Below are 26,694 nucleotides of genomic sequence, written 5' to 3'. Positions count from 1 at the left end.
AATAGCGTTGACGTTGCACTTGGCAGATTGCGCTGATGTCTCATCAGTTCCTTTCGCAAAATAGGCCTCCGACGCCCGTACTCTATAAAAGCTTATTGAAAACCGTAACATCTTAATGGCTATTATGGCAACACGGGGAGGATGTTGGAATTAGCGTTGAGGATGTCTTCAAAGCCGCCCACTGGATTTCTGCGGGTGTACGCTAGGCTTGATCTATTTTTAGCAGCTATAAAATACAAGGGAATTTCTGATACCATAGACCCTGGGGAAAGGGTGTTCCCGCCTTATGGTTTCTCTTTAAAGCAGGGGTGCTCAATACGTAGATCACAACGACAGGGTGGGTAGATCGCATTGCATTAGCAAAACATATGTCTGCCTATCATCTCCTCACTTTGGACTTCAGATTGAGGAGATGATAGGAGATGCATATCATCTCCTCACTATGAACTTCAGATTGAGGAGATGATAGGAGATGCCTATTATCTCCTCACTATGGACTTCAGATTGAGGAGATGGTGGGCGATGCCTATCATCTACTCACTATGGACTTCAGATTGAGGAGATGATGGGAGATGCCTATCATCTACTCACTATGGACTTCAGATTGAGGAGATGATGGGAGATGCCTATCATCTCCTCACTGTGGACATCAGATTGAGGAGATGATGGGCAATGCCTATCATCTACTCACTATGGACTTCAGATTGAGGAGATGATAGGAGATGCCTATCATCTCCTCACTACGGACTTCAGATTGAGGAGAAAATGGGAGATGCCTATCATCTCCTCACTATGGACTTCAGATTGAGGAGATGATGGGCGATGCCTATCATCTACTCACTATGAACTTCAGATTGAGGAGATGATAAGAGATGCCTAACATCTCCTCACTATGGAATTCAGATTGAGGAGATGATGGGAGATGCCCATCATATCCTCACTATGGACTTCACATTGAGGAGATGATGGGAGATGCCTATCATCCCCTCACTATGGACTTCAGATTGAGGAAATGGTAGGAGATGCCTATCATCTCCTCACTATGAACTTCAGATTGAGGAGATGATAGGAGATGCCTATTATCTACTCACTATGGACTTCAGATTGAGGAGATGATGGGCTATGCCTATCATCTACTCACTATGGACTTCAGATTGAGGAGATGATGGGAGATGCCTATCATCTCCTCACTACGGACTTCAGATTGAGGAGATGATAGAATATGCCTATCATCTCCTCACTATGGACTTCAGATTGAGGAGATGATGGGAGATGCCTATCATCTCCTCAGTATGGACTTCAGATTGAAGAGATGATAGGAGATGTCTATCATCTCCTCACTATGGACTTCAGATTTAGGAGATGATATGAGATGCCTATCATCTCCTCACTATGGACTTCAGATTGAGGAGATGATAGGAGATGCCTATCATCTCCTCACTATGGACTTCAGATTGAAGAGATGATAGGCTGACCTATTTTATACTGAGTATCACAGTTCACTAAAACCACATGGGTCATCAGGACACCAATGAGGATGCAACTCTGGACAGCCTTCTCCACTGTTGAGGGTCCTTGCCATCAGTTGAGACCAGTCCATTCCTTATGATTGGCCCAGTTCTTTTTCGGTCTTGCTCTCCTGCTGCCCCCTTGGACTGTGCCCTGGAGAATTATCTCGGCCAGTCCTGATGGTCTTGTGACGTGACCATACCTCTGAAGTTTCAACTGCAGACAGTTGTCAACGGTTCTTCGTAGGGTCCAATGTGCCCTCTGATGGTGTTGCGCATCATTTCGTTCGTCACATGGGCTAAGTAGCTGAGGCCTAGGAGTTTCCTGTAGGATCGCATTTTCATGGCCTGGAATTTCTTTTCCAGCATTGCTCTGAGAGTCTATGTCTCGCAAGTGTAAAAGGAAGATGGAAGTAACCAGCGCTGGCATGAGTCTGATTTTTGATTGACACAACTAAGTATAAAATATATCACTTGTTACAGGGCAACCAGTCTGACATCTGACCATTTCTGACACATGTATGAGTTACCAGGCAGTTTATGCTATGGAGTTGCTTAGTTGGCCTCCAATTTATTCCTTCCAAGAAGCAAAAGGGGAAAGTGCTTCCATTTGTTGGGACATTTTATCATCTAGCGGTCAAATCATTACGACAGCAAGGACATCGAATAACAATTCAGGCATCCAAATTTTGTTGACAAAAGCTTAACATGTAAATGATTTTAAAATAATATCATTGTTTAAGTTATCCACCCAGCATCCACCCTGAAGAAAAAATCTGTCTTCTACTTCCTAGTCCATGTGTAAACATACTATGTGTTCTGTATCTCTAGCGCGCTAAGAAATTTGATGTTTTCATTGTTTAATATATCTTACATCCATTCAATATGGTTGCTTTAAAGTGTAAAGAAGAGGCGAGCCATTTATTTTGAAATGAAAGTGGAATAAGAAAGCTTCATGCGGTTGAGAAAATGGTTGGACTTTTTTTTTGGGCCACTTTTTACCACGGAAGGGTACCTCTTGAAGCACATCTTCCAAAAGTGAGTTAAACTCAACATTATTTATCTTTATAGAGCATATTATTTTGTTTTTTTTAGTACAAAACAATACAGGTTACTTATACAAGCTTTAAACATATATTCCATACAAAGTTTAGCACTGAAGCCTCTTATGAATAAATTCAACTTACGAACGGTCGTCTGGAACCTATATATATATATATATATATACATATATATATATATATATATATATATATATATATATATATATATATATATATATATATATATATATATATATATATATATATATATATATATATATATATATATATATATATATATATATATATATATATATATATATATGATGTTGGAGTTCATCAGTAAGTATTAGATATGGGAAATTATAATAGTAATTCAATTCAATTATTTCAATAACAATGTTGAATATGATGTTTTTATGGCTACTTGTTACGGCATTTTTGCCACTACATGCACAAAAATGTACAAAATGTAACCTTTGTGTCAAGGTTGTCATGGCGTCCAATTGGCCCCGCCCGAGTGGCGTCAGCTGCCGCTCCTTGACAGATTGGCTTCCCTTCTATTTAAGCTTATTGCTCTCACTCACCCTTTGTCAGTCCGTCAACGAACCTCTGCCCAGCAAGATGTGGGGTTTGACTCTGTCCGGTTCCCTGCCTGTGTTTCCTGTCCGGTATTGTTCCCGTCTATTTTGTCCTGTTTAATTTCGATATCCATTTTTGATATAAATCCTGTCTGTCCCATCCTGTCCGGTATCGCTCCATCCGTCCGATATCTGCCGGAGCAATTGGCAATTCAATTAACTATAGGTATATCTTGGAATTTCAATTATTAGTACAATGTGTGTATTTGCATAGTTTGAGTATTGATTTAATGTTTTACTGATTTAACTACAACATCATTGTGGTTTTATAAACATTTTTTTGTAGTGGTCATATTGTATGAAGCTTGCATGATTAAAAAGTGTGAGCATTCTTGCTTTGGAGTGTGAAATATATATTTTGGCCCCTCTTTACAGCATTTTCCACAGTATACGACATCAAACACAACGTTTTTTGAATGCCTAAATCATACAAAATTTAAACTCAGCTACTTCGGTGTGAATGGTGATCTAAGATGCTTGTCTGCTATTGGTCAAGGTCACAAAAATGCTGGTCTGCTATTGGCAGCATAACGTTTGCTCCTTTAAGACTTTGCGAGTTATTGCAGTTACTGTATTTTTTTTCACTGTATTTTCAAGCTTTGGGTCTCAGAGCTTGTGGCGATGCTAAAGAGAGCAAAGACATGCTAACTATGAAAACAAAGCTTGTGATCATCGAGAAATACGAAGAAAGCACTTACAATCTTACCCTCACTAGGGAATATGGCAACAATTGACGATTGGGAGGCGTAAGAATAAAGGGGTGATTAAAGCAACCAGGTTGTCTAAGAGCACGACAATAAGTTTTAATTTTAATCCGCTGTCTCCTCCCCCCTTTCCATCCACCCACTAACTCCATTGTACCACCGATATCCTACTAGCGGAACTTCTCCCGGCAATGCCTTTCTGTTCATTAAGTTCAGAGCTTTGTTAAGATGTTGCTAGTCGGCAACACGATTCAGTATTTTTTGTCCTTTATTTTTCTATAGGTCCTAAAGCATGCTAAAGAGAAAAGCCATAAAAAAGATAACCTTGGAAGCAAAGCGTACTATTATTATAAAATACGAAGAAGGCAAACACACCAGTGCCCTCGCTAAGTTGCAAAGCTGTAACTATTCAATGATTGGGACAATATATAAACGTAAGTAGATGATTAAAGAAACAAACATCCGCAAGCAGAAGGTTCCATTTTTAATCGTTTGTCACCGTCTCTTACCTTTGCATCTACCCGCTACTCCACTTGACCAGCTCAAGCCGGGTAACACCAAAGGTACACAGAATTAAAACGTTTTTAGAGGTACAGGGTTTGTACACCTTTTTCATGGCCAAACTCAAGCACTTTTTAAGGACTTTCAAAGTCAATTTTCCAGTAACATTAAATTAAATAATCCTATACGAATCATGAATTTTGCAGATCCAAAAATATATCTGAGATTAACACATGTTTAATCATGCATGTGTATTTATCGAGACATATGATTTTTAGATCTGGAGTAAATCGCAAATAAATGTGTGGATCTGAACAAAATACTTTCAGTTGCAGAAAGTTCTTGCCATAAGAATTTACCACTAGGAAACAGCCCATAATAAATGTCTATAATTGATTCGTAATATACATTTCAAGGTTAAGTGTGTACCTGTATTCTTGGGCAAGACCAATAGGCGACAATGACGTTTCGTAGAACAACGCCATACAAACTAATGCCAGCTTCCGTTAATCATGAGGCAATAGGAAATGCAATGGCAAAGCGAAACCATCAGAAACCAGTGTTGGCGTCATTTTTAGGTAGACTTGTTAAGAAACATGGCAACAATTTCAAGCATTTTCAAGGAACCCTGTAAGAAGTTAGTACTATATACTATTTTGTTATTTTAATGTTTTTATCTGGGGTATTAGGGTTTTGGAACACATTCATTAATTACCAAGACTCTATCCCCCGCTATACGACGATTTCACTTTGCGATCCCCTCGCTGCAGACTGGATTCATGTCATATCCTGAGGGTCCTGAGAAAATAACAAGTTAAAATCTACAAAAGAGTCAAAGACCTAGCAAGTAGGTTAGAAAGCAACAAAGGGAAAAGAACAAATCCTGTTTCTAAGCGGCCCAACCAGATTGCGATGGTCAGATTACGCTGAACTACAACTCATCCCCGAGTTTTGCATCGGCCGCCGGCACAGCTGAATCCAATATGCAAATGAAACATCCAAAATCGCCGGGATTTGCGCGAACGTGCAGTTGCGTCCAAGGTTGGCATCAAATATTACTTTGGTTCGAGGGGGCGGGGCATGGGGATTAGGGGGGAAATTGAGAGAAGAAGTCCATCACCCCTGACAACTCAATGTCGAGAGATCAGAGAGTTTAACCGATTACAGCGTTCTTACGGGTGCTTGAAATCCTTGAAAACTCTTGAATTTTAATGCATTTTCAAGGATTGAAAAGTGCTTGAATTTTTGGTGAAGTGTTTGTAAATGCTTCGAATTGTTGCCATATAAGTTTGCTTTAACATGACGCCGACACTGCTCTCTGGTGGTTCCATTTTGCATTTGCGTTTCTTCTTTCGCAACACGGCAGGGCAGTGGTTAGCGTGTGTGTGTAACAGTTCTTAAGTCGTGAGATCGAAGCTTACTGTGTAGAGTTTGCATGATCTCCCCGTGCTTGCGTGGGTTTCCTCCCACATTCCAAAAACATGCATGTCAGGTTAATCGGCCGGTCCAAATTGTCCTTAGGTGTGAATGAGCGGGCGAATTGTCTGTCCTTGTGTGCCCTGTGACTGTCTGGCAACCAGTTCAGGGTGTCCCCTGCCCACTGCCTGAATATAGCTGGGATGGGCTCCAGCACCCCCGTGACCCTACTGAGGATAAGCGGTGCAGATAATGGATGGATGGATGGATGGATGGATTTCTTCTTCCCTGGTGATTAACGGCAGCTCGCATTAGTTTGTATGGCAGTATCCGATTATGTCCCATCACCCCAGGGGACAGGTGCATGCTACACCTTAACAGGGCACTATAAAATATGTCTAAGGATTACAATTCAATTGTGAATGATTTGCCGTAGGCCATGCAAATAATTAAGGTAGCATTTACCTGTGCTACATTGTAATGGGAAGAACTTCCTGCAACTGAAAATAAAAGTTTTTTACACATATATTGCTCAGATCCAAAAATATATTACTCAAAACCTAAAAATCAAATCTCTTGATACTGTTAATACATTTGCAAGATTACAAATTCCATATGTAACTAACAGATATCTTTGTGGATCTACCCAATACATGATTCAAAATGGATTTCTTCTTTTATTGGTACTGGAAAAATGGAATTTGGCCATGAAAAAGGTGTACAAGCCTACTATTCGCGCTTGGCATAATATCCAATAAATGTTGCAACACAGGGACTACGTGAGTTAATTACAATCACACTGTCGTGGCTGTTTTCTTAAAAATGCAGCACAATAACTGTAAAAACGTTTGCATTAAAAATGGTTTCCAGGGGGACATTGTTTTCCCACTAAACCGAGAAAAAGTAACAATAGAAATAAAGCGCTTTAGCCAGGAACAAAGCCCATTTTGCCTCCTCTCACAGAATAATAATAGCTTTTATGATGTGCCAAGGAAAGAATGGCAACGTTCATTAGGGTGTTACAGTGTAATCACATTAAATCTGCCCGATTCACTTCAATGTAAAATAATACTGATGACAAATTTCATTGTAATAAGGTTAATATTACAAGCTCACCTTGAACAGGGATAATGGGGTGCTTAAAAAGAGTACGGATGTACTGTTTAATAAGGTGTGACACCTTTGTCAGCCATTTTTTTTTTAAATATATTTGAAAGTTCATTTAGTATAAACGCATTCGATGCCATTGACAACTATATATGTCATGGATCAACTGGGACGGTGAGCCAGTTTACAGCAGCTAAACATTTTTATTAGCGTTTTGCATAAGTGATTAATTCACATTACGTATCAATTTAAATCTATCTAATCCAGGGGTGCTAATTGCGTACAAAGCCTACAAGTAGCATAGACTTACACTATATATGGATGAATAAAAAAATTGGGATTTTCGCTGTGGGGGCAGAAACAAATGAAAATCTTGAAGAGAAATCATCAAACACACATTAGGCTTTTTAGTAACTAAGTCAGTTTGCGTGGATCATTTGTCTCTGTACTACATTTACCAAAACTGTTTTACGGTATCAAAATACAGTGGAACCTCGGTTTTCGAACGCCTCTCAGTTCGAACAAATCGGTGTCCGACCAAAAATTGTGAGAAATTCTTGCTTCGCTGTTCGGTCAAAAAATCGGAGTTCGAACGCCGGTAATGCGTGAGTGCGTACGCTAGGGTGCAATGCTGAGCGGCGTACGGGTGTTTTAGCCCCTTATTATGCCTCCGAAGAAAGTCATTGCAAGCAGCAATGTTGCTACAGGTGAAAAAAGAAAAGTAGTGCGTACAACTATTGCATTTAAGAAAGAAATAATAGCCAAATATGAAGAAGGTGTGCGAGCGCCTTCTGCTGACCACCACAAAGGTAAGAAATCCTATTCATAAGATTACGATAACGCGAACGTACGATTAGCCTGGGTTAGCTTTATGATTACGTTAAACATTCAAGGTAAACATTCGGGTGTTGGAACGGATTAAAACGATTTACATTATTTTCAATGGGAAAAATGATTTCGGTGATCGAACAAATCGGTTTTCAAACAGGGTTCTGGAACGGATTATGGTCGAGAACCGAGGTTCCACTGTACCTCACATGAGGAAAACTGTGCAGTAATGAGCTCAAATAAACAGATTATGTCACACTATTGGTTCCTTCTTCGTAGAAATTCACTTAACACTGGCCTTGAAATGCATATACAGTAATCTCTCGCTCCATCACGGTCAACTTTTTGTGGTTTCTTCAGCAGACAAGACACAGCAAATGCTATGACAGGGGTGGAGGGCTGTGTGCGTGTGTTGGGTGGATGTGACTGTGCGAACTACTGTGATAGGCTGGTGTATGTTGTCAGTCAAACAGCTGGGGTGGGCAGGCGGACAAGTCAAAACAAACAGCGTAGCACGGCAACAGCGGGTGCTCCGTAGGGGCGCAGTCAGGAGATAAAGCAATATCTGAGCTGCAGGTGCAGCCTACTCCTCTAGCTATGAGACAACCCACTCCTGCCAAGCCTGTATCTCACCAACAGCAGCTCCATTACCCATGAAACGGATGACCTGGAGCTACAACTCGTGGGAAACCAGTACATTTGTGACATTTTTATTTTTTAATCATTACGGATACCTGGCTCAATCCGAGGATCCCCGATGCTAACGTTGAGCTAGCCGGCTTTACCTATGAGGTTAAAAGAAGACGCTCTCCAATCCCGTTGTACTATTGTATAATGATAATAAAGACCATTCATTGAATGGCAATTTTATATTCTGTATTATTGTTTTTAGATCTCTTGTTGTTATTTTGTTACAGTCATATTTATTTTATAACACTTTTATCTAATAAATGAATAAATGTGTCTTTTTGCTGGTTTTGACTATTGCAGGACGTTTTGGGAAGGTAACTCCTGTGAAAAACAAGGGATTACTCTACCGTGAAAATCGAGGGCAAACAGTAGTATTTACGGGGGGAAAATTGAAATAGAGGGTAAAATTAAGTTTTTTTTGTCTATTTTGCAGCATCAAACAATAATAGGCCACCAAAGATTGCAGAGATTTCAGTAAGCTGGTTTAAAAGCTAAGAGCACTAGCATATTTGAATTTATTTGCTGTTTGTTAAGCAGGCTGGCTGCAACTTTTAAATGTCGTATTCTCAACTTCAATAATTTATTCGCCTTATTTAGGAGAGCGAGGTTAGAAAATAACCTAAATGGCACGTCGTAACTCTTTGAAGCCAGAAGGAGAAGGTGATGGTAGATAGGAGCTTTGCAAGAAAGATCAAGTTGTTCTGCCTAATTAGGTGAGCGCTTCATCTCGTGGTCCTGAACAATTTATGAGCAATCCAGTGGAGATGAAAAGACATTCATTTACACTCAAATTGCATCCGCAGGGCTCGGAGGAACAGTGCGGCTTATGATGAATAAATGACAATTCCAAAGTGTTTTGCTACGTGCTCAATAATGCATCTTGACCCTCCGTTGGATTGTGTGTAACTATTGTGTATATTTACAAGACAGCCAACTACTCAAACTACATCCAACTTCTTTGTACTTAGGAGACAGTTTTTCAAATAAGGCAGACCTCAGAGATTCAACTGTTCTGAGGTCTCATCTCATCTCGTTAGCTGCACCGCTTATCCTCAGTAGGGTCGCGGGGGTGCTGGAGCCCATCCCAGCAAACATCGGGCAGTGGGCAGGGGACACCCTGAACTGGTTGCCAGCCAATCGCAGGGCACACGGGGACAGACAACTCACTCGCTCAGTCACACCTAGGGACAATTTGGACCGGCCAATTCACCTGAAATGCATGTCTTTGGAATGTGGGAGGAAACCGGAGTGCCCGGAGGAAACCCACGCAAGCACGGGAAGAACATACAAACTCCGCACAGTTAGGCCAGTAGCTGGATTTGAGCCCACGCAAGAGGTTCCCACGACCTCAGAACTGTGCTGCACACACGCTAACCACTGCCGCTGTTCTGAGGTGAGAGTCTTAATCTGAATTTGCTGTATAACTGGGGATAAAAACGTATTGGAATTGGCTAACGCAGTGAAGTTAAACTCGTTTTAGCTGAGGGCCACAAGCTAGAGAAAAAAATATCTCGAAGGCCAGACTAAGTAAATTGAAGATAGAAAGGAAGGAAGAGAGAACGAGACGAGAGAGGGGAAAATGGAGAGATGAGGAGAGAAATTGAGAAAGCATAAAAGACAGAGAGAGAGAGAGAGAGAGAGAGAGAGAGAGAGGGAGAGAGGGGAGATAGGAAAGAGAAAATAAAGAATAGAGAAAGAAACACGGGAAAAAAATAAATAAAGAGTGAAAGATAGAAAAAGACATAGTAAGAAAAAGAGAAAGACAAAGAGAAATAAAGAAAGAGAGTGAGAAAAAGAAAAAGACAAAGAGAAATAAAGTGAGCGAGAGAGAGAGAGAGAGATACAGAGAGAGGGGGGGTTTAGGGAAATAATAAAGAAAGAATAGAAAAACACAGGAAAAAATAAAGAGTGAAAGAAAGATAGAAAAAGAGACAGTGAGAAAAAGAGAAAGACAAAGAGAAATAAAGAAAGAGAGAGTGTAAAAAGAAAAAGACAAAGAGAAAAAAAGCAAGCGAGAGAGAGAGAGAGAGAGAGGGGGGGGGGGGGGCTAGGGAAAGATTAAAGAAAGAATAGAAAAACACAGGAAAAAATAAAGAGTGAAAGAAAGATAGAAAAAGAGAGAGTGAGAAAAAGAGAAAGACACAAAAACAAATAAAGCAAGAGAGGGAGCGAGAGAGAGAGTATGAGAGGAGAGAGAAAGAGAGTGCAAAAGAGAGAGCACAGGTGAGCTGATAAGAAAAAAAGAGAGTGACTGCGAAAGAAAGAGTAAAGGTGAAGAGAAAAGAGAGAACAAAAGATAGTGAAAAGAGAGATGTAAAGAGGGAGAGCAATAGAACGAGATAAAAAAGAGAGAATGAGAGAGAGTATTAAATCTCCACTAGCTTTGCGAGTGATACCTAGCTTTGGCAACTTGAAGTAGAACAGCCGGAATAAAACCCTTGGCAGAACGTTTGACACCCCTGAGCTAAAGCTAATGCATCAACCACCATATAAACTAATGCCAGCTGCCGTTAATTACGTGGAAAGAAGAAATGCAATGGCAAAGTGAAGTCACCAGCAGGAATCTTGGCGTTTTCTTCATCTAATGTGTGTTCCATCAAGTCAGACTGCCAGGAAACAGCAACAATGTCGGGCATTTACAAGCACTTCTCCTAAAAGTCATGCTCTTTCAGAACCTTAAAAACAGAACTTGAAATTCAATCATTTTCAAAGATTTCATGCACCCATACAAACCCTGTATACAGTATATTTAGTACCTCAAGCGTCTCCCTTTAGCACTCAAAGCTTAACAAGATCAAGTTTGTTACATGAGATTATGAATAAAAAGAAGAGAGAAATGGAGCATTGTGGGAAGGTGTTCAGCCAATGACATTTTAGTATCTTTATGAATACTTTTTTTTTTGTTAATGGTGTCATATGGTGAAGAAATGCCATAACGAGTTGCCGAAAAAAGGTAAGATGAAAATAAGGTGGGTATGCAGTAGCCATGGTCCCACTGAAGTGAACATGTACAAAATGTGCATTTCCTCATCCTAAAAACGGCCTCCAGCGTTTGAGGCTACTCGACCGTGGCTTGACCTTACAAGTAAGGGCCACCATGTTGTTTTGACATACGGAGCTCAGTTGGTGTGCTCGGATGCTGACGTCTTCGGGCCGCCGTCAGCCAAAATATTCCGCATCGTTTCATGGATGGATTTACACTACCAGTGACCTGATTTTAGTTTTCTCTCCTGGGGTGTCCAGTTCAAGTTTATTTTTTCTTGTGTTGTGCCCAGAGACGGGACAAGATGAAGTTAGCCCGCAAGATAACAGAATTAGTATCTTCTTTAAGATTAAAAAAATGACATTGAGTTGGAAATGAAACATAGTTGAAATAACGTGTTCACTTCCCCTATGGGGCAAAGAAAAACCCTGAAAAGAAGTATTTTCTGCATTCTAAGGTACACACCCCAAAAATATTTCTTTGTCATACAGTAAGAGTTCCTGTGATAGATAGATAGATAGATAGATAGATAGATAGATAGATAGATAGATAGATAGATAGATAGATAGATAGATAGATAGATAGATAGATAGATAGATAGATAGATAGATAGATAGATAGATAGATAGATAGATAGATAGATAGATAGATAGATAGATAGAGAGTATCTAGATAGTGTTACAAGGAATACACATTGCAATCAAATTCGGTAATATGCAATGTAGGGGGTGTGGTTTAATGTGGGCCTTTACTCCGCCGGGTGGAGTTAAAGAGCCTCATGGCATGAGGAAGAAAAGATCACTTCAGTCTGTCAGTGGTACAAGACAGTGACAGCAGTCTGTCGCTAAAGCTGCTCTTCTGTCTGGATATAACGCTGTGTAGTGAGTATTTGTGTATAACCGTTGTATATTTTAATGTTATGATTGATCAGTCGATAAGTTTCTCCGACCAAAATCATAAAACGTTGGATACAACGGGAATCAAACCCGAGTAGTGCCAGTAAGAGCGTCAAAAATTACCACCTTTTCACCGGTGGCAGATGACATCTGAAAAGGCATTAGAACGTACCCCATTATCCCATTAGTTTTACTCACAAATGTGGTTTGCATAGTGCATTCTAATAACTTAAACTGTCCCTCCACTTATTCACCTGTCCGTACTTAAAACAGCTCGTATAGAATTGTAATTGAAATAATTTCCGTTTTCTTCATTCTATAAGAACCGTTGGAGAAGATGGGGAGAGACTGCACTAGGCAAATATTTTCCTAGCACCTAGGTATAAATAGTGTGATAATTAGTTCAACTATAATGACTTGTCCAGTGACATCTGTACCATTGGTGGTCGGCATTCATCTTGCAACTAGTCAAGTTCGATTCCTTGTCATGATTACTGATGTGACTCGGCTGTGCCCGCTCATTTAGCGCCACCCGCCGCAGGTTCTGATTGGCTCCCTGTCACTATTTGAACTCAGTCCTGTCAATCCCCTGTTGTCAGTCCATCTGCAAACCTCAGTGTATACTAGGCAAGCCTTTTTTCGACCCTGACTCCCACCTGTCCCGTTTTTGCTCCCCGTCTGTCTACGCTTCGGACTCGTTTCTGACCCCGACCACGTTTTTGCTCTCCTGTCCCGGCTATCGACCTGTTTTTCCGTCCTTGACACCGCCATCGCTCGCTACGGGAGATCCACTTCCGTGTTCGGATCACAATATGAGTACGAGTGCGACTTGCTTCCCGCACCTAGCGAACGCTGGATCGTGGGCGCAGCCCTTCCTCTTTCTTTTAACAAAACTTGTGAGAAACGTAACACAATTGGGTCCTGTTTCCATTCTGGTCCTGACATTCCTGTTATATTCAACATTTTTGCATTCTAGGTCAGCAATGTTTATCAGTTTGATAAATCATTGCTTAAACAGGGTAATAGTCCTTAAAATACTGTACTGCATTTTCAATCGTATTTACTGTATTATTTGATGTACAGTGGAACCTCGTTTCCTGACCATAATCCGTTCCAGAACCCTGTTCGAAAACCGATTTGTTCAATCACCGAAATCGTTTTTTCCCATTAAAAATAATGTAAATCGTTTTAATCCGTTCTAACACCCTGAATGTTTACCACGAACGTAAACATGAAGCTAACCCAGGCTAATCGTACGTTCGCGTTAGCGTAATCTTCCGTACGAAAGATTACGCTAACATGAACGTGTAAAAATTAAAAAATCAGGTCGTTTAGACGTCATTTAGCACCCGGGTCTCCACAACAAGTGGTGAGCGGTTAAAGGATAAAGAAAAGATTTATGAATAGGATTTCTTACCTTTGTGGTGGTCTGCAGAAGCCATGCTCTATTCCCTCGAAAGAAGGGAAACTCGCACATCTTCTTCACATTTTGCTATTATTTCTTTCTTAAATGCAATAGTTGTACGCACTACTCTTATTTTTTCACCTGTAGTAACTTTGCTGCTTGCACCGACCTTCTTCCGAGCCATAATTAGGGGTTAAAACACTCCGTTCACCGATATTAAAAACGAAAGCAAAAAGAAGTGCGCGCTCACGTGACAACAGTTCTCCACGAGGGGCGGGGGCAATCTACACCCATACGCCGCTCAGCATCGCCCCTAGCGTACCAACATTCGAACTCCGATTTTTTGAACGAAAAGCGAAGCAAGAATTTCTCGAAATTTTTGGTCGAGAACCGATTTGTTCGAACTGAGAGGCGTTCGAAAACCGAGGTTCCACTGTATATGAGGCCACTTTCAAACTCTGGTTGAATTGGGGTTTTTAGGTGCGCTTTACAGTTCGATACATTGGAACAAATTAAAAGGGCAGCGATACCTCAATATGCATAATCTGTTTGGCGGAGCGCATTTTCCCCCCTCGACTGCAGTATCGCCGCATGTTTACGCCACATTGTTCCTCACTATTGTCGTCGCACAAATGAGCATCCATCGAGTGACTCCATTGCTGCTCCAATGCACATATTTACACAGCAATGACCTTTACCTTAGCTGGGCCGTCTTCCCAAAGACTCTGCCAGAGGCTCTTTGCACTCAGTTCTACACCGCTGCCCCCGTCGACACGCACAGGATCAGATTTGCCAGAAAGTAAGCAGCAATTTAGCTCTCGGTTAAACACTTGGCCGACTCATCACCGGCAGAAAATCCGTGCAGGTGGAAGAAACGCTGACATAGACAAGAGACATGCAACGGGAAATCCGCATTGTTTATTCATCCAGTCGGAAGTGCTCGCTACCAAATAACCTCTATCATTCGGGAGACACATCTAGCGGTTGCAATTACGATATTCCCTTAATTTTTTTCAGTTAATTCATTCCATTACCACCTGTATTAGGTGAATTAGCACAAAGTAGAGAACACATATATGTATACAGTAATCCCTTGTTTATCACAGGGTTGCATTCCCAGGAGGTCCTGCAATAATCAAAACCTGCAGAAACATCCATCCATCCATTATCTGCACCGCTTACCCTCAGTAGGGTCGCGGGGGTGCTGGAGCCCATCCCAGCTGTCTTCGGGCAGTGGGCAGGGGACACCCAGAACTGGGTGCCAGCCAGTTGCAGGGCACACAGAAACAGACAACTCACTCGCTCATTCACACCTAGGACCGGCCAATTAACCTGACATGCATGCTTTTAGAATGTGGGAGGAAACCGGAGTGCCCGAAGGACACTCATGCAAGCACAAGGAGAACATGAAAACTCCACATAGGAAGGTTTGATACCACGGCCTCGGAACTGTGCCGCTCACGCGCTAACCACTGCGTCGCCGTGCTTCCCTGCAGAAACATGATTGTATTAATTAAATATCAGTAGTGTATAATATCCATCCATCTATTATCTACACCGCTTATCCTCAGTAGGGTCGCGGGGTTGCTGGAGCCCATCCCAGCCATCTCCGGGCAATGGGCAGGGGACACCCTGAACTGGTTGCCAGCCAGTCGCAGGGCACACAGAAACAGACAACTCACTCGCTCATTCACACCTAGGACAGGCCAATTAACCTGACATGTATGCTTTTAGAATGTGGGAGGAAACCGGAGTGCCCGAAGGACACTCAAATCAATGCTCTTTTTTTAATTAATATTTTTTTATATTTTGCATTTTAGAACAAATAAACAGCCTCAGATATGTAAAGATAAAATAACAGCTGCTCCATACTCCAGGGCTCACATGAAATGCCATATAGGCTACAATGGATCCACTATGATGGGGTATACATTCATTTGTTTTGTCCAGCTTAGCTTTGTCCAGGTAGGTGAGACAGGCTCCCAGATTATCTGAAATTTCCTGGCTAAGCCGGTCCTCAGAAATCTCAGTCTTTCCATTTGAATGACCGACAGCATGACAGCCACCCACCTCTGAAATCAAGGAGAAATGGGTGACTTCCACGCTGCCAGAATCAATTTTTTGGGCAGCAGTCATTCCCAGCATCAGTGAGTGCTGTGTACCTGCAGGAAGGCCTTCTGTTGACTGTGAACAGCAGAAAATGGCAAGATCTGCTTCTGGTTGTAGGGTTTTGTGTGGGGTCTAAATTGACCTCTTACATGTGGGAGGGCTATTTACAAGTTGGCTAATCGCTAAAAAAGATACACCAGGCATTCGACTTGTTACAACTGCAGTTGGAGAGGTGGAGGGGCCAGGAGAGGAGGAACTTACTCACGTCCGTCTCCTTGGCCGTGCTCCTTGGCCGTGCTCCTTAACACTGGAGGCCCTTCCCCCGCCAAACTGTTTTTTTTAAGTAGAACAAAGACAGAAAAAGAAAGAAACGCCCCATTTGGGCGGTACCAATATTTGAAACAGAAACGTGATACCATCTGGATTAGAAATACACACTTTTGTGGAATTAAGGGCAGCACGGCGGCGCAGTGGTTAGCGCGTGTGCGGCACAGTTCTAAGGTCTTGGGAACCTCCTGTGTGGGTTCAAATCCAGCTACCGGACTTCCTGTGTGGAGTTTGTATGTTCTCCCCGTGCTTGCGTGGGTTTCCTCCGGGCACTCCGGTTTCCTCTCGCATTCCAAAGACATGCATATCAGGTGGATCGGCCGGTCCAAATTGTCCCTAGGTGTGAATGAGCGAGCGAGTTGTCTGTCCCTGTGTGCCCTGTGATTGGCTGGCAACCAGTTCAGGGTGTCCCCTGCCCACTGCCCGATGGTCGCTGGGATGGGCTCCGGCACCCCCGCGACCCTACTGAGGATAAGATGTGCAGCTAATGAGATGAGATGAGACTTTTGTGGAGCTAGTTTAAGCCCACTATACCTTTTGTCATAAGCCTTGGCATACCAGTCAAATATTTCGGACCAGAATCCAGACAGAGAGGGGCAGGACCAAAAAGTATGGGATAGCGTCTTTCAGACATTTAAATGAATGGTCTTGATTATCATTACACAAAGTACAACAAAATTTGAGGGCTTCTCCTTTCAGTGAATGAAAGTGATGTAAGGAGCAGCATCAGGGATCTACTGGTAGAGCCAGGTCTCCCTTATGATTAAAATACAAATGTATTGGTTTCCCCAAGTTGTAGCTCCAGGTCATCACTTTCATGAGAAATGGATCTGCCATTGGTGAGATACAGGTTTAGCAGGGGGTAGCTAGTGAGAGTTGTTTCGTAGCATACCCGTAGCAGTAGGCCAGTAGGCCATTTCTTTCTCTCCTCAGTCTCTTCTCATATTTGATGACAACCGACAAAGCACCCGGTGGTCATCAGCTTTTCTTTGCGCTCTTCTGATTTTCCTCAGAGTCCGATTTAATTAATGAAATTCAATGCAACGAGCCGCTAAAATATGAGCTGTCACCCTTCTGTGGTCACATTTACTTGTGCGCCCGCTCCACTGTTTAACTGACGGCATCCGCCGGCCTAATAACTTCTCTACTGTCAAATTATAATTCTAAAAGTAATATTTTCTGTTTTGTTGAAGATGTATAGATTAAGAGCATGATCCACGTAACATGATACTTTACCGCTATCATGTGGATGTTATGGAAATTCCCATTTATATTCAGGTTCTGTCCTACAGAAACCATATATTTTGAATAATCAAACATTTAAAGAAAAAAGGGCCAGAAAGCCACTATGGAGCGCAAAAGACCCGATTGTGGCTACAGAACAAGTTTAGCGGGTTGAGAAATTCAACTTTGTTGGCGATAGAAAGCATCTTCCTCTTAGAATGTAGAAATCCATGTAGTAGCGAAAATACGATAATGATAAGTATAATAAGAATAAGTAAAAACCGCGATACAGCAAGGGATTACTGTATATGGGGTTATTTGGTTTAGTATGATTACTCCTATCAAAAAAAAACAGTAGCCAGTTGGTATGAGCTTTTAAAATTGACGATGAAATTCTGTGATGTACACAAAAATCCTCAGAACTAACTTATAATGATATAATCCGTGATGCACTGAGGACACGAAAGTCGAACTGCAATATGGATACTTTATTATAAAGCTTAGCCCAACCAAAATTACTTTGCTTTCATGCGCAAATTATTCAACCAAGCCTTGAAATTAAGGCTGTTTTTTGTTCTAGTCAGGGTGCGTAAACTCTTTTCATGGCCAAATTTAAGCACTTTTTAAGGAATTCTAAAGCCAATTTTCCAAATTCTACAGTACCATTAAAATAATAATTAATACATCATTGTATTGTCAATAATAACAATTAAAGATTAATTGACCTGATCATGATTATTATTCATCCCACCAACACTAATGATGTATTTAAGGTGGGGGCAAGTCAAAGGAGGATAATTTTAAGGGTGAGCTATACAGAATTTTGAACTGTGTTACTCTCTACCGCCATCTCCCGGCCTCTGTCATCATTGCAGCCTCAGTTAGCTCATTCTTGATGTGTGTGCAAGTACGTGCATTTCTTAGATCCGCTCGGATAAACCCTTCTTTTTTCGTGTTATATTTCTAAGCAGACCCATTTTATTTTTCCTCATTTAATGCGTGATCTATCCAGACAGACTGCCAAGAACCTGGGCAACAATTTCAAGCATTTACAAACACTACACAATTATGGCTCAAAATGTAAATATTTTCAAGGATTTCAAGGACCCCCGTCTAACGATAAAGCCGGCTGTGCTGAGTTTGGCTGGCAGGTGATGAGCTTGTGCCTTCAAACAATTACCCAGCATTACGTGTTGCTCAGTAGCTGCGAGTGAGTTTCCAGCCAGGGAAAGAATAGGAACCGATTACTCACTGCCTCATCCTTGAGTTCTTTTCACAAAGGCTGACGGGCAACAAAAGCTTATCTATTGACTCACTGCTGTTATCATCATCCGACCTATCCGTGTCTCTTTTATTTCAATGCGGAGGCTACTATGGCAACGGTCATGTGATGATAGGTAAAGAAGGTTAGGGTTATTTTTCAAAAAAACCTTCGAGATTCTTTCGAAGTCAAGGCTCTTGAGCTGGATTCATTTTTACGAAGCAGCCTACTCCCTTTCTGAAGCTTCGTCTCAATCTTTATCAGGTCATTCTAATTGAAATAAAGATAATGTTTTACGGTATTTCGATCTTTTTTCCCCTTAATTCCTAATCAGTAGCTCAGGAGGTAAAGCACTCAAGATCAAGAGGACCCAGGTTCGATTCCCTGGTCCTCTGTGTTATATGTCGAAGTGTCTTTGGGCAATACACTGAATCCCTAACGCCTCCGATAAGCCGGTAGTTGCCTTGCATGGCTGACGCTGCTATCGGTGTGTGAGTGAGTGTGTGAATGGGTACGTGTGAAGCACAGTGTAAAGCGCTAAGGGAGGTCTTCAGAACCTTAAAAAGCGCTATAGAAATGCAGACCAGACCAGACAGAGATTGCAGAACGGCGGTCATTAAAAGCATAAAGCAGCTTATCAATGAAAATGCAACCTTTTTTGAACTGCCGTAAATTCCGGACTATAAGCCGCTACTTTTTTCCCAAACTTTCAACCCTGCGGCTTATTCAGTGATGCGACCAATTTATGTAATTATTCTAACGGCCGCCAGCAGCGCTCGAGTAGAAAAGGTAAGATAAAGACCGGTGGAATATATGCGCCGAGGAAGACTGCAACTTCTTGGCTTGTGCATTAATTAAATTAGCGTAAACATACCCTCATCATGCAAAATGTGAAAAGAAAGGCACATCAAAAAATCCACCACCACCAACGGGTGCCGAAAATCCGGTCTGCTGCGTGACGGAGAAGAGGGCACAGAATCAGAAGTGGATGAGACCTCCAGCGTGAGTGAGGCTGCAGAAGCATGGGACGACGTCTATATGACAAAGTTTCTTTCCGACACTGAGGAAGACGACTTTGATGGCTTCAGTTCTAAGGAGGAAGATGAGGACGGTTTACCGTGATTTTTACAAGTACGGTATGTTTTTTTAACAGACCCGTTTACTGTGTTGCGAGCGTGTTGCTAGCGTGTTGCTACCATTAACTGCCCTGTCACAGGCACGGTTTGGGATGAAAGTTATATTATTATTAAAGCTTTGAAAACTCTTTCGGTGTACCGTCTTTCTTTGCAAATATGTGTAACCATGTATAAAATGTATTTGCAACTGTAAATTTTTGTAACGTATTTATTTGTATTTATTTTAGATATGTTTTGCACGGGCGAATGAAAAAGAAGGGGCGGAATAAACGCGGGGTGACGGGAAGTGGGGTAAAGGTGAGACCTGTTTGTGGATGCTGCGGACAATAATGGATATATATTTTTCCCTCCCTTAACTTTGGAAATATACACTTTTTTCCTTGGATTACTTTCAACGGGACCCGGACTCTGCATGTCTGCATCAAACCTTAAGTACCGGTATCATTTTCCGTTCATTTAGCCGGCTGTGACTTTTGGACTGTGAACTTTAATGAAGGACATTTAGTTTCAATCGCAGGACTTAAAGTCGGGTTTGGGTTAATTTTGTGTTTGTGTTACATTCTTTAATGTGGGCGCATGCGGCTTATATACAGGTGTGGCTTGTGTAAGTACAAAATCAGTTTTCCTCTTAAAATGTGGTGAGTGCGGCTTATAATCAGGTGCGCTCTATAGTCCGGAATTTACGGTATTTAGCTTTTTTATACCGATGATTTTAATCGTGCTATTTGATATGAACACCGATAAACAGGGTGTGATTTCTTTCTTTTCAGGATAACAACAACGGCTGCTTGCATGATGGACCTCCGAAGATATCCACTGGATGAGCAAAACTGCACATTGGAAATTGAAAGCTGTGAGTGCATCCCTTTTCAAGAATTGAGATGAAATAGATAGTAAAGCTTCAGGTACTGTATTTTGCAGACTATAGGACACACTGAGTTATAAACTGCACCTTCTGCTGTGAAATATTTGTCATTAAAAAGGTGCACAGGGCTATAAAGGACACAAACCTAAAACTACTGTAAAGCTGAGGCTGCATCCAAACAAACGTCAAAAAAACATATATTATATTTCAAAGAACATTATGAAACGGTGTTCTCTCCACTAAATGGTTACGGTATATAACTGTAATAATTTTTAGGTAACGTATTTTTCAGATTATGAGGCGCACCTATTGGCTAATTTTGCTTTTGGGTCTGCCTTAGATTCCAGGAAAATGTTAAGTGAAGTTTTTCGGGCAAAATTCTGTTAAAAAAATACTACATTTTTTGCGATCCTAGAAACATGACCTTGAATTTTGGTATCTATTTACTTCACATTTCAACAAGAATGTGTCAGGACCAGAATGGAAACAGGACCCACCTGCGTGACGTTTACCCCAAGTTTTGTTGAAAGAGAAAGGAAGGGCTGTGCCCACGATCCAGTGTTCGCTGTGCGCAGAAAGCAAATCGCTCTCGTACTCGGAAGTGGATCTTCTGCAGCGAGCAATGGCTGTTTCAGGGGCGAAAAACTGGTCAGTAGCCGGGACTGAGAGAGCAAGACGTGGTCAAAAACGAGTCGTCAGCCTGAACGGGAAAGTAGACGTAGTCGGGAACAAAAAGGGGTCGTAAGCCAGGAGGGGAGAGCAGACGCAATCGGGATCAAAACGGGTTGTAGCTGGAGACAAACGGGAGCAAAAACGGGACAGGCGGGAGTCAGGGTCGAAAAAGGCTTGCCTTGTATACACGGAGATTCACAGACGGACTGACAACAGGGGATCAACAGTACTGGGTTCAAATAGTGACAGGCAGCCAATCAGAACCCGCGGCAGTTGGCGCCAAATGAGCAGGCACAGCTGAGTCACATCAGTAACCATGACAGAATGCTAAACATGGTGTGAAATAACTTGAGGGGATGAATAAAGTATCTATCTATCTATCTATCTATCTATCTATCTATCTATCTATCTATCTATCTATCTATCTATCTATCTATCTATCTATCTATCTATCTATCTATCTTGAATACAATACTTTGATTAATTCAATTGAACAACTGCTACTAATCAGATGTAAAACATTTATTTTAAAAACGTAATATTAAAATTGCACAGGAAAGAAAGGGATATGAAAATGTTAATTTTTTTCCCTCATCAAAATTAAACCCCGAGTATGTATTATATGACAAACCCTGGTGGTGTTAAAACACCCTATTATTTTAAAGGTGGGGTGTGTCATTTGATGTGTCCTTAAAAAGTTAAAATGTAGGATATTTTTCCATTCAGTATGTGATAATGCTCAAATTAGTTCCAATAGCCTTTATATATTTTCACCGCGCCTATCTGCTTTTATCTTAATTATATCAAAGCTGTTTGGTACTCATAACACGTTAGGAAGCAGAAAAGAGGTATGGGGGTGGAAAGTGTTTTAATTTTTCTGTTAGTGTAGCATGAAAATGGTGAAAGTAAGAAAAGGACCAGTTCAAACCCAGTCCAAATGTCAAACCGAACCCCCAAAAATATGAAAAAAGAAGAGCTTATTCGAATGAATCGATTAAAAACACGCACCACACAAGCAACTCGACAGAGGCTACAATGATGACTTAAGCCAGAAGATGGAGTCAGCGAGTAGAACAATTCAAAATTCCGGACAGTACCTTTAAAATTAAACACTCGTGATTTAAATCATATTTAAAAATATATGTAGCATCTCATACATATGGTACTCGTAGGATTAGAAACGTGTTCTTGTATTACACAACTTGAGATGCCCTTTGAAGAAGTTGTGATGTTTGGCCGCCGTTTTTTGCTACGACGAAAGCCCAAATGAAGATTCTGCATAGGTAGTTTATCAGAATTATGCTAAGTGGTATCCTCCAGCCCTCCGTAGTATACTTTCTTCTGGTGCACACGCTTCAACGCCATTCTAAGCTACAACGACCTCTCGTGGTGAATTATTACACACAATCACTTTGAAGAATTATTGAATTAACTTTTTTTTTTTACTATAGCACACCTGTCAACCTCCACGGCTCCATGCCCTTACAAACTGTCGTATTTTCCCTGACAAAATACAAAATAATCTTACACCATATTTTTTTTCAAACGTGTTTATTGATATAGTTTGACATGTTATATAGTACATGTGTTTTGTTATATCATATATATTGTTAATTAACATTTTGTAGTGAGATACAGAGTTGCTCGACATGAATGAGGTTTATTATAAAAAAGTTCAAACATTAAGTAGCTTGGATCCACTATAGAAGGAAAAAATACATGCAAATATAATTAAGTAGAATAATACATTTACTTATTCAAATTATGAATTCATTTTCTGCATTAAATTATTGTTGGTAATATACTGATTAAAGGGATAACCACAAACCTGTCTTTTTTCATTTTCTCCTTTTATACTTCCTTTTTTTCTTAACTTATTTATAAAACAGTAATGATTCGTAATATAATGCATCAAAGCAAGTGAGCCGTTTGAGAGCCGGCTCTCTTTAATGAGTTGAGACGAAAAAGCCGGTCCTCTAAAAAGAGACGGACTTCCTTTCACTACATAACTCCCACATGAAATCCGAGGCGGCAGATGCATGCGCACAGTAGCATCAAACCGCTCGCTTTGTTTGCAATGAAAAAAGCGATACAGAGATAGAGGCTACCGCGGCAAACTCGTTTGACTTGATTGATTTGCTGTTTCGTAGTCGGTGTATACCGGATGGTTCCCATAATGGACAAATTTACGTTTTTCCGTACAAATTTTTTTTATACGTCGTACACGTCTTAAAATGCATAATAAATGTACTTTGTACAGCAAAAACGTACAGGTTGACAAGTAAGCCACTTGTACTATGCACATCTTTTTGTTATCCTTAGATGTTCTTCTACTGCCCAGGCATGAAGCCTAGCTCTAGCCTATCCGTACGTGATTGGACGCCTGAGTTTCTCTTAAAGCCACTTTAAACCGAAAAACAGAATCAGCCGAGACGAGCCAGCAGATCTTCCATGACGAAAGCAGAGAAAGCAGTTATTTTGCGGGTGCTACGTACGTGTGGTCAAGCGTGCTCTCTTAAGCATTGAGCCTAACCTCAAACTGTTTATAAAACGTCTCAGGTTTCATTGGAAATGGCTGAATTCACTTCAGCTAAATGGATGTCTGAGAGCGTCCATAGATGCAGCCAGGCATGAAGGACCATTTGAAACCCAATTTATACATCCCGACCCTGCTCCATTGAAATGACTTTGAAGTCTCGTCCGAAAGTTTTTGACAAATTGTAATAAACAGTGCAGGAGGGAAGCAAACTAAACTCGACACTTGCGGTTTTAAAATGAGAAGTGGGGCAGAAACTGAAAGTCGTATTTCAAAACCGTTTTCCACCTGATGTTTGATACGTCAGATGCCAGCATTTTGATCTCACGCCAACATCCTTCTTTGACCATTAAATGAAATCAAGGGAGACATCTTTTTTTATCGAGCCGATAAAAAGCCGGCAGTCAGATGCAGACGGGCAGATACTCCACAGTCCCGGTTAAATAGCTCTTCTCCCGCATTGTTATCTCCGCAGATGGAATCACCCAAAAAATTCATTTCATTGTGGCCGACCGGCGCTCCAGGACTCGCAGACCTTTTGTGCTGCCATGAAATACTCAACCCCCCCAGTCCCCAGATGGAACACGATAATATCTCTGCCAATTAGGCTTAATGGACTTCCTTTCCCATTCTCCCTTTTGTTGTAATTTGTAGCACAGGCTCTCTCTGTCGATATCATGCAAATGACGGAATCGCTGCAGTGAATGCCAAGCATTTTCAAAGCTTTTTCTCGATGGCCTGGAGAAAATTGCTTATTTTTTTATGTGCTTCCATCATAACTACCCATGGAAACAAAGATTCATATCATCTTGCTTTGGTATCTGTCACATTATAAACTGATGCAAAGTAAAAAATGTCCCATTTAGAGGTTATCACGTTGGCATGACGTGTGTTTTATAGCTAATTTTGCCACCCAAAATCTATTTTCAATGTTTACTTCGAATGAGTTACTACTTGTACCTTTGTATAACCAAGTACAGTAGACCCCCAGGATACGACATTACCGGTAGTTCGTCTTGAAAAGGAGATTGCAAAGTTAAATTAGTTTATGGCTGGGTTTAGAAACGTAAGATCCGTATAACCAAGATAAAACAATCAATTAACAAAAAAGTTTTTACTGAGAACGACTGCAAATATCTCATCTCATCTCATTATCTGCACCGCTTATCCTCAGTAGGGTCGCGGGGGTGCTGGAGCCCATCCTAGCAATCATCGGGCAGTGGGCAGGGGACACCCTGAACTGGTTGCCAGCCAATCGCAAGGCACAGAGGGACAGACAACTCGCTCGTTTATTCACACCTAGGGACAATTTGGACCGTCCAATCCACCTGGAATGCATGTCTTTGGAATGTGGGAGGAAACCGGAGTGCCCAGAGGAAACCCACGCAAGCACGGGGAGAACATACAAACTCCGCACAGGAAGTCCGGTAGCTGGATTTGAACCCACACAGGAGGTTCCCAAGACCTCAGAACTGTGCCGCGCACGCGCTAACCACACCACCGCCGTGCTGCCCGACAGCAAATATGTACTTATATATATAATATATCATTAAAATATAGTTTTCTACGTTTTTATCATTTTATACATTTTCATATTTTTAATTTGTATTACTTGCACTGAAAGGAGAAGCCCCCTATTTTGTTGCATGGTTGTACAATAAAGGCTATTGTCAGGACCAGAACAGAGACAGGACCCAATTGCATTATGTTTCTCACATGTTTTATTAAAGGAAAGAGGAAGGGCTGCGCCCACGATCCGGTGTTCGCTAGGCGCGGGAAGCAAGTCACTCTCGTACTCGGATTGTGATCCGAACACGGGAGTGGATCTTCCGTAGCGGGCGATGGCGGTGTCAAGGACGGAAAAACAGGTCGATAGGCGGGACAGGAGAGCAATAACCTGGTCGGGGTCATAAACGGGTCGTAAGTCGGGACGGGAGAGCAGACGTGGTCGAGATCAAAAACAGGTTGTAAGTCGGGAAGGGAGAGCAGAAGAGGTCAAGATCAAAAACGGGTCGTAGCCGGAGACAGACGGGAGCAAAAATGGGACAGGTGGGAGTCAGGGTCGAAAAAGGCTTGCCTAGTATACACTGAGGTTCGCAGATGGACGAACAACAGGCGACAGACAGGAGTGGGTTTAAATAGGGACAGGGAGCCAATCAGAGTCCGAGGCAGTTGGCGCCAAAGGAGAGGGCACCGGTGATTCACCGGTAATCATGACAGCTATTCATTCATTCATTCATATAATGGAGTGGGAAAATTATGTGTTTTTACTTTTGGTGTGGTGTTTCCTGAGCTGGTCAATTGGAGTACCTGGTGGATGCAGACAGAGAAGAGGAGACAGGAGACGATTTGATTTCAAAACTTCCACTTGTGAAGATTGTGATGATTAGAATATGTTCTTGATTTAATCACTTCCTTATTTATAATAATAGTCCCAATCGCCGATTGGTTTTTCCCACGCAACTAACTGAATGTAGCGATAGGTGTGCTTTTTTTTGATCAATTTTTTTGCATTATTTGTTGGTATTCCATGGTTATCATGCCGTTGCTTCTCCATTTAACATCACTGTAAGTCTTGGGACCCAAAGCTCATAAATACAGTGGAAAACTTCCAGTATTGTACTAAGCAAAATGTATTCTTAACTTGATAGAGAGAAAATATTGTGAGGCGGCGACGATGTAGCTCAGGGTTCTACTGCAGTGGTTTCTTTTTGTATTCCCGAACTTTGGTCTTTCATATCTATTCTTAACGTAAATGCAATCTGACTAAATCACCAAAAATTGAAGGCACTGAAAAAATGGAGCATGCAGATCGACAGCTGGGACAAACCACCATTCCTCT

At 41.4% G+C, this 26,694-nt stretch overlaps 1 protein-coding gene across 1 annotated transcript in view; it reads left to right on the top strand.

Moving 5' to 3' along the window:
* gabrb2b (gamma-aminobutyric acid type A receptor subunit beta2b) overlaps positions 1 to 26,694 on the top strand; it is an 82,152-nt gene that overhangs the window by 36,046 nt on the left and 19,412 nt on the right. The window contains exon 5 of the mRNA XM_088320637.1: positions 20,550 to 20,632. Within this exon, the coding sequence (XP_088176763.1) occupies positions 20,550 to 20,632 (83 nt within the window). The remainder of the gene's footprint in view (positions 1 to 20,549; positions 20,633 to 26,694) is intronic.

This window comes from Urocampus carinirostris, chromosome 17 (genome assembly GCF_059441175.1).
Source record: "Urocampus carinirostris isolate Australia breed hairy pipefish chromosome 17, RoL_Ucar_1.0, whole genome shotgun sequence".
In the NCBI taxonomy this organism is placed as follows: domain Eukaryota; kingdom Metazoa; phylum Chordata; class Actinopteri; order Syngnathiformes; family Syngnathidae; genus Urocampus; species Urocampus carinirostris.
This window is presented reverse-complemented; position numbering and strand designations above follow the sequence as displayed.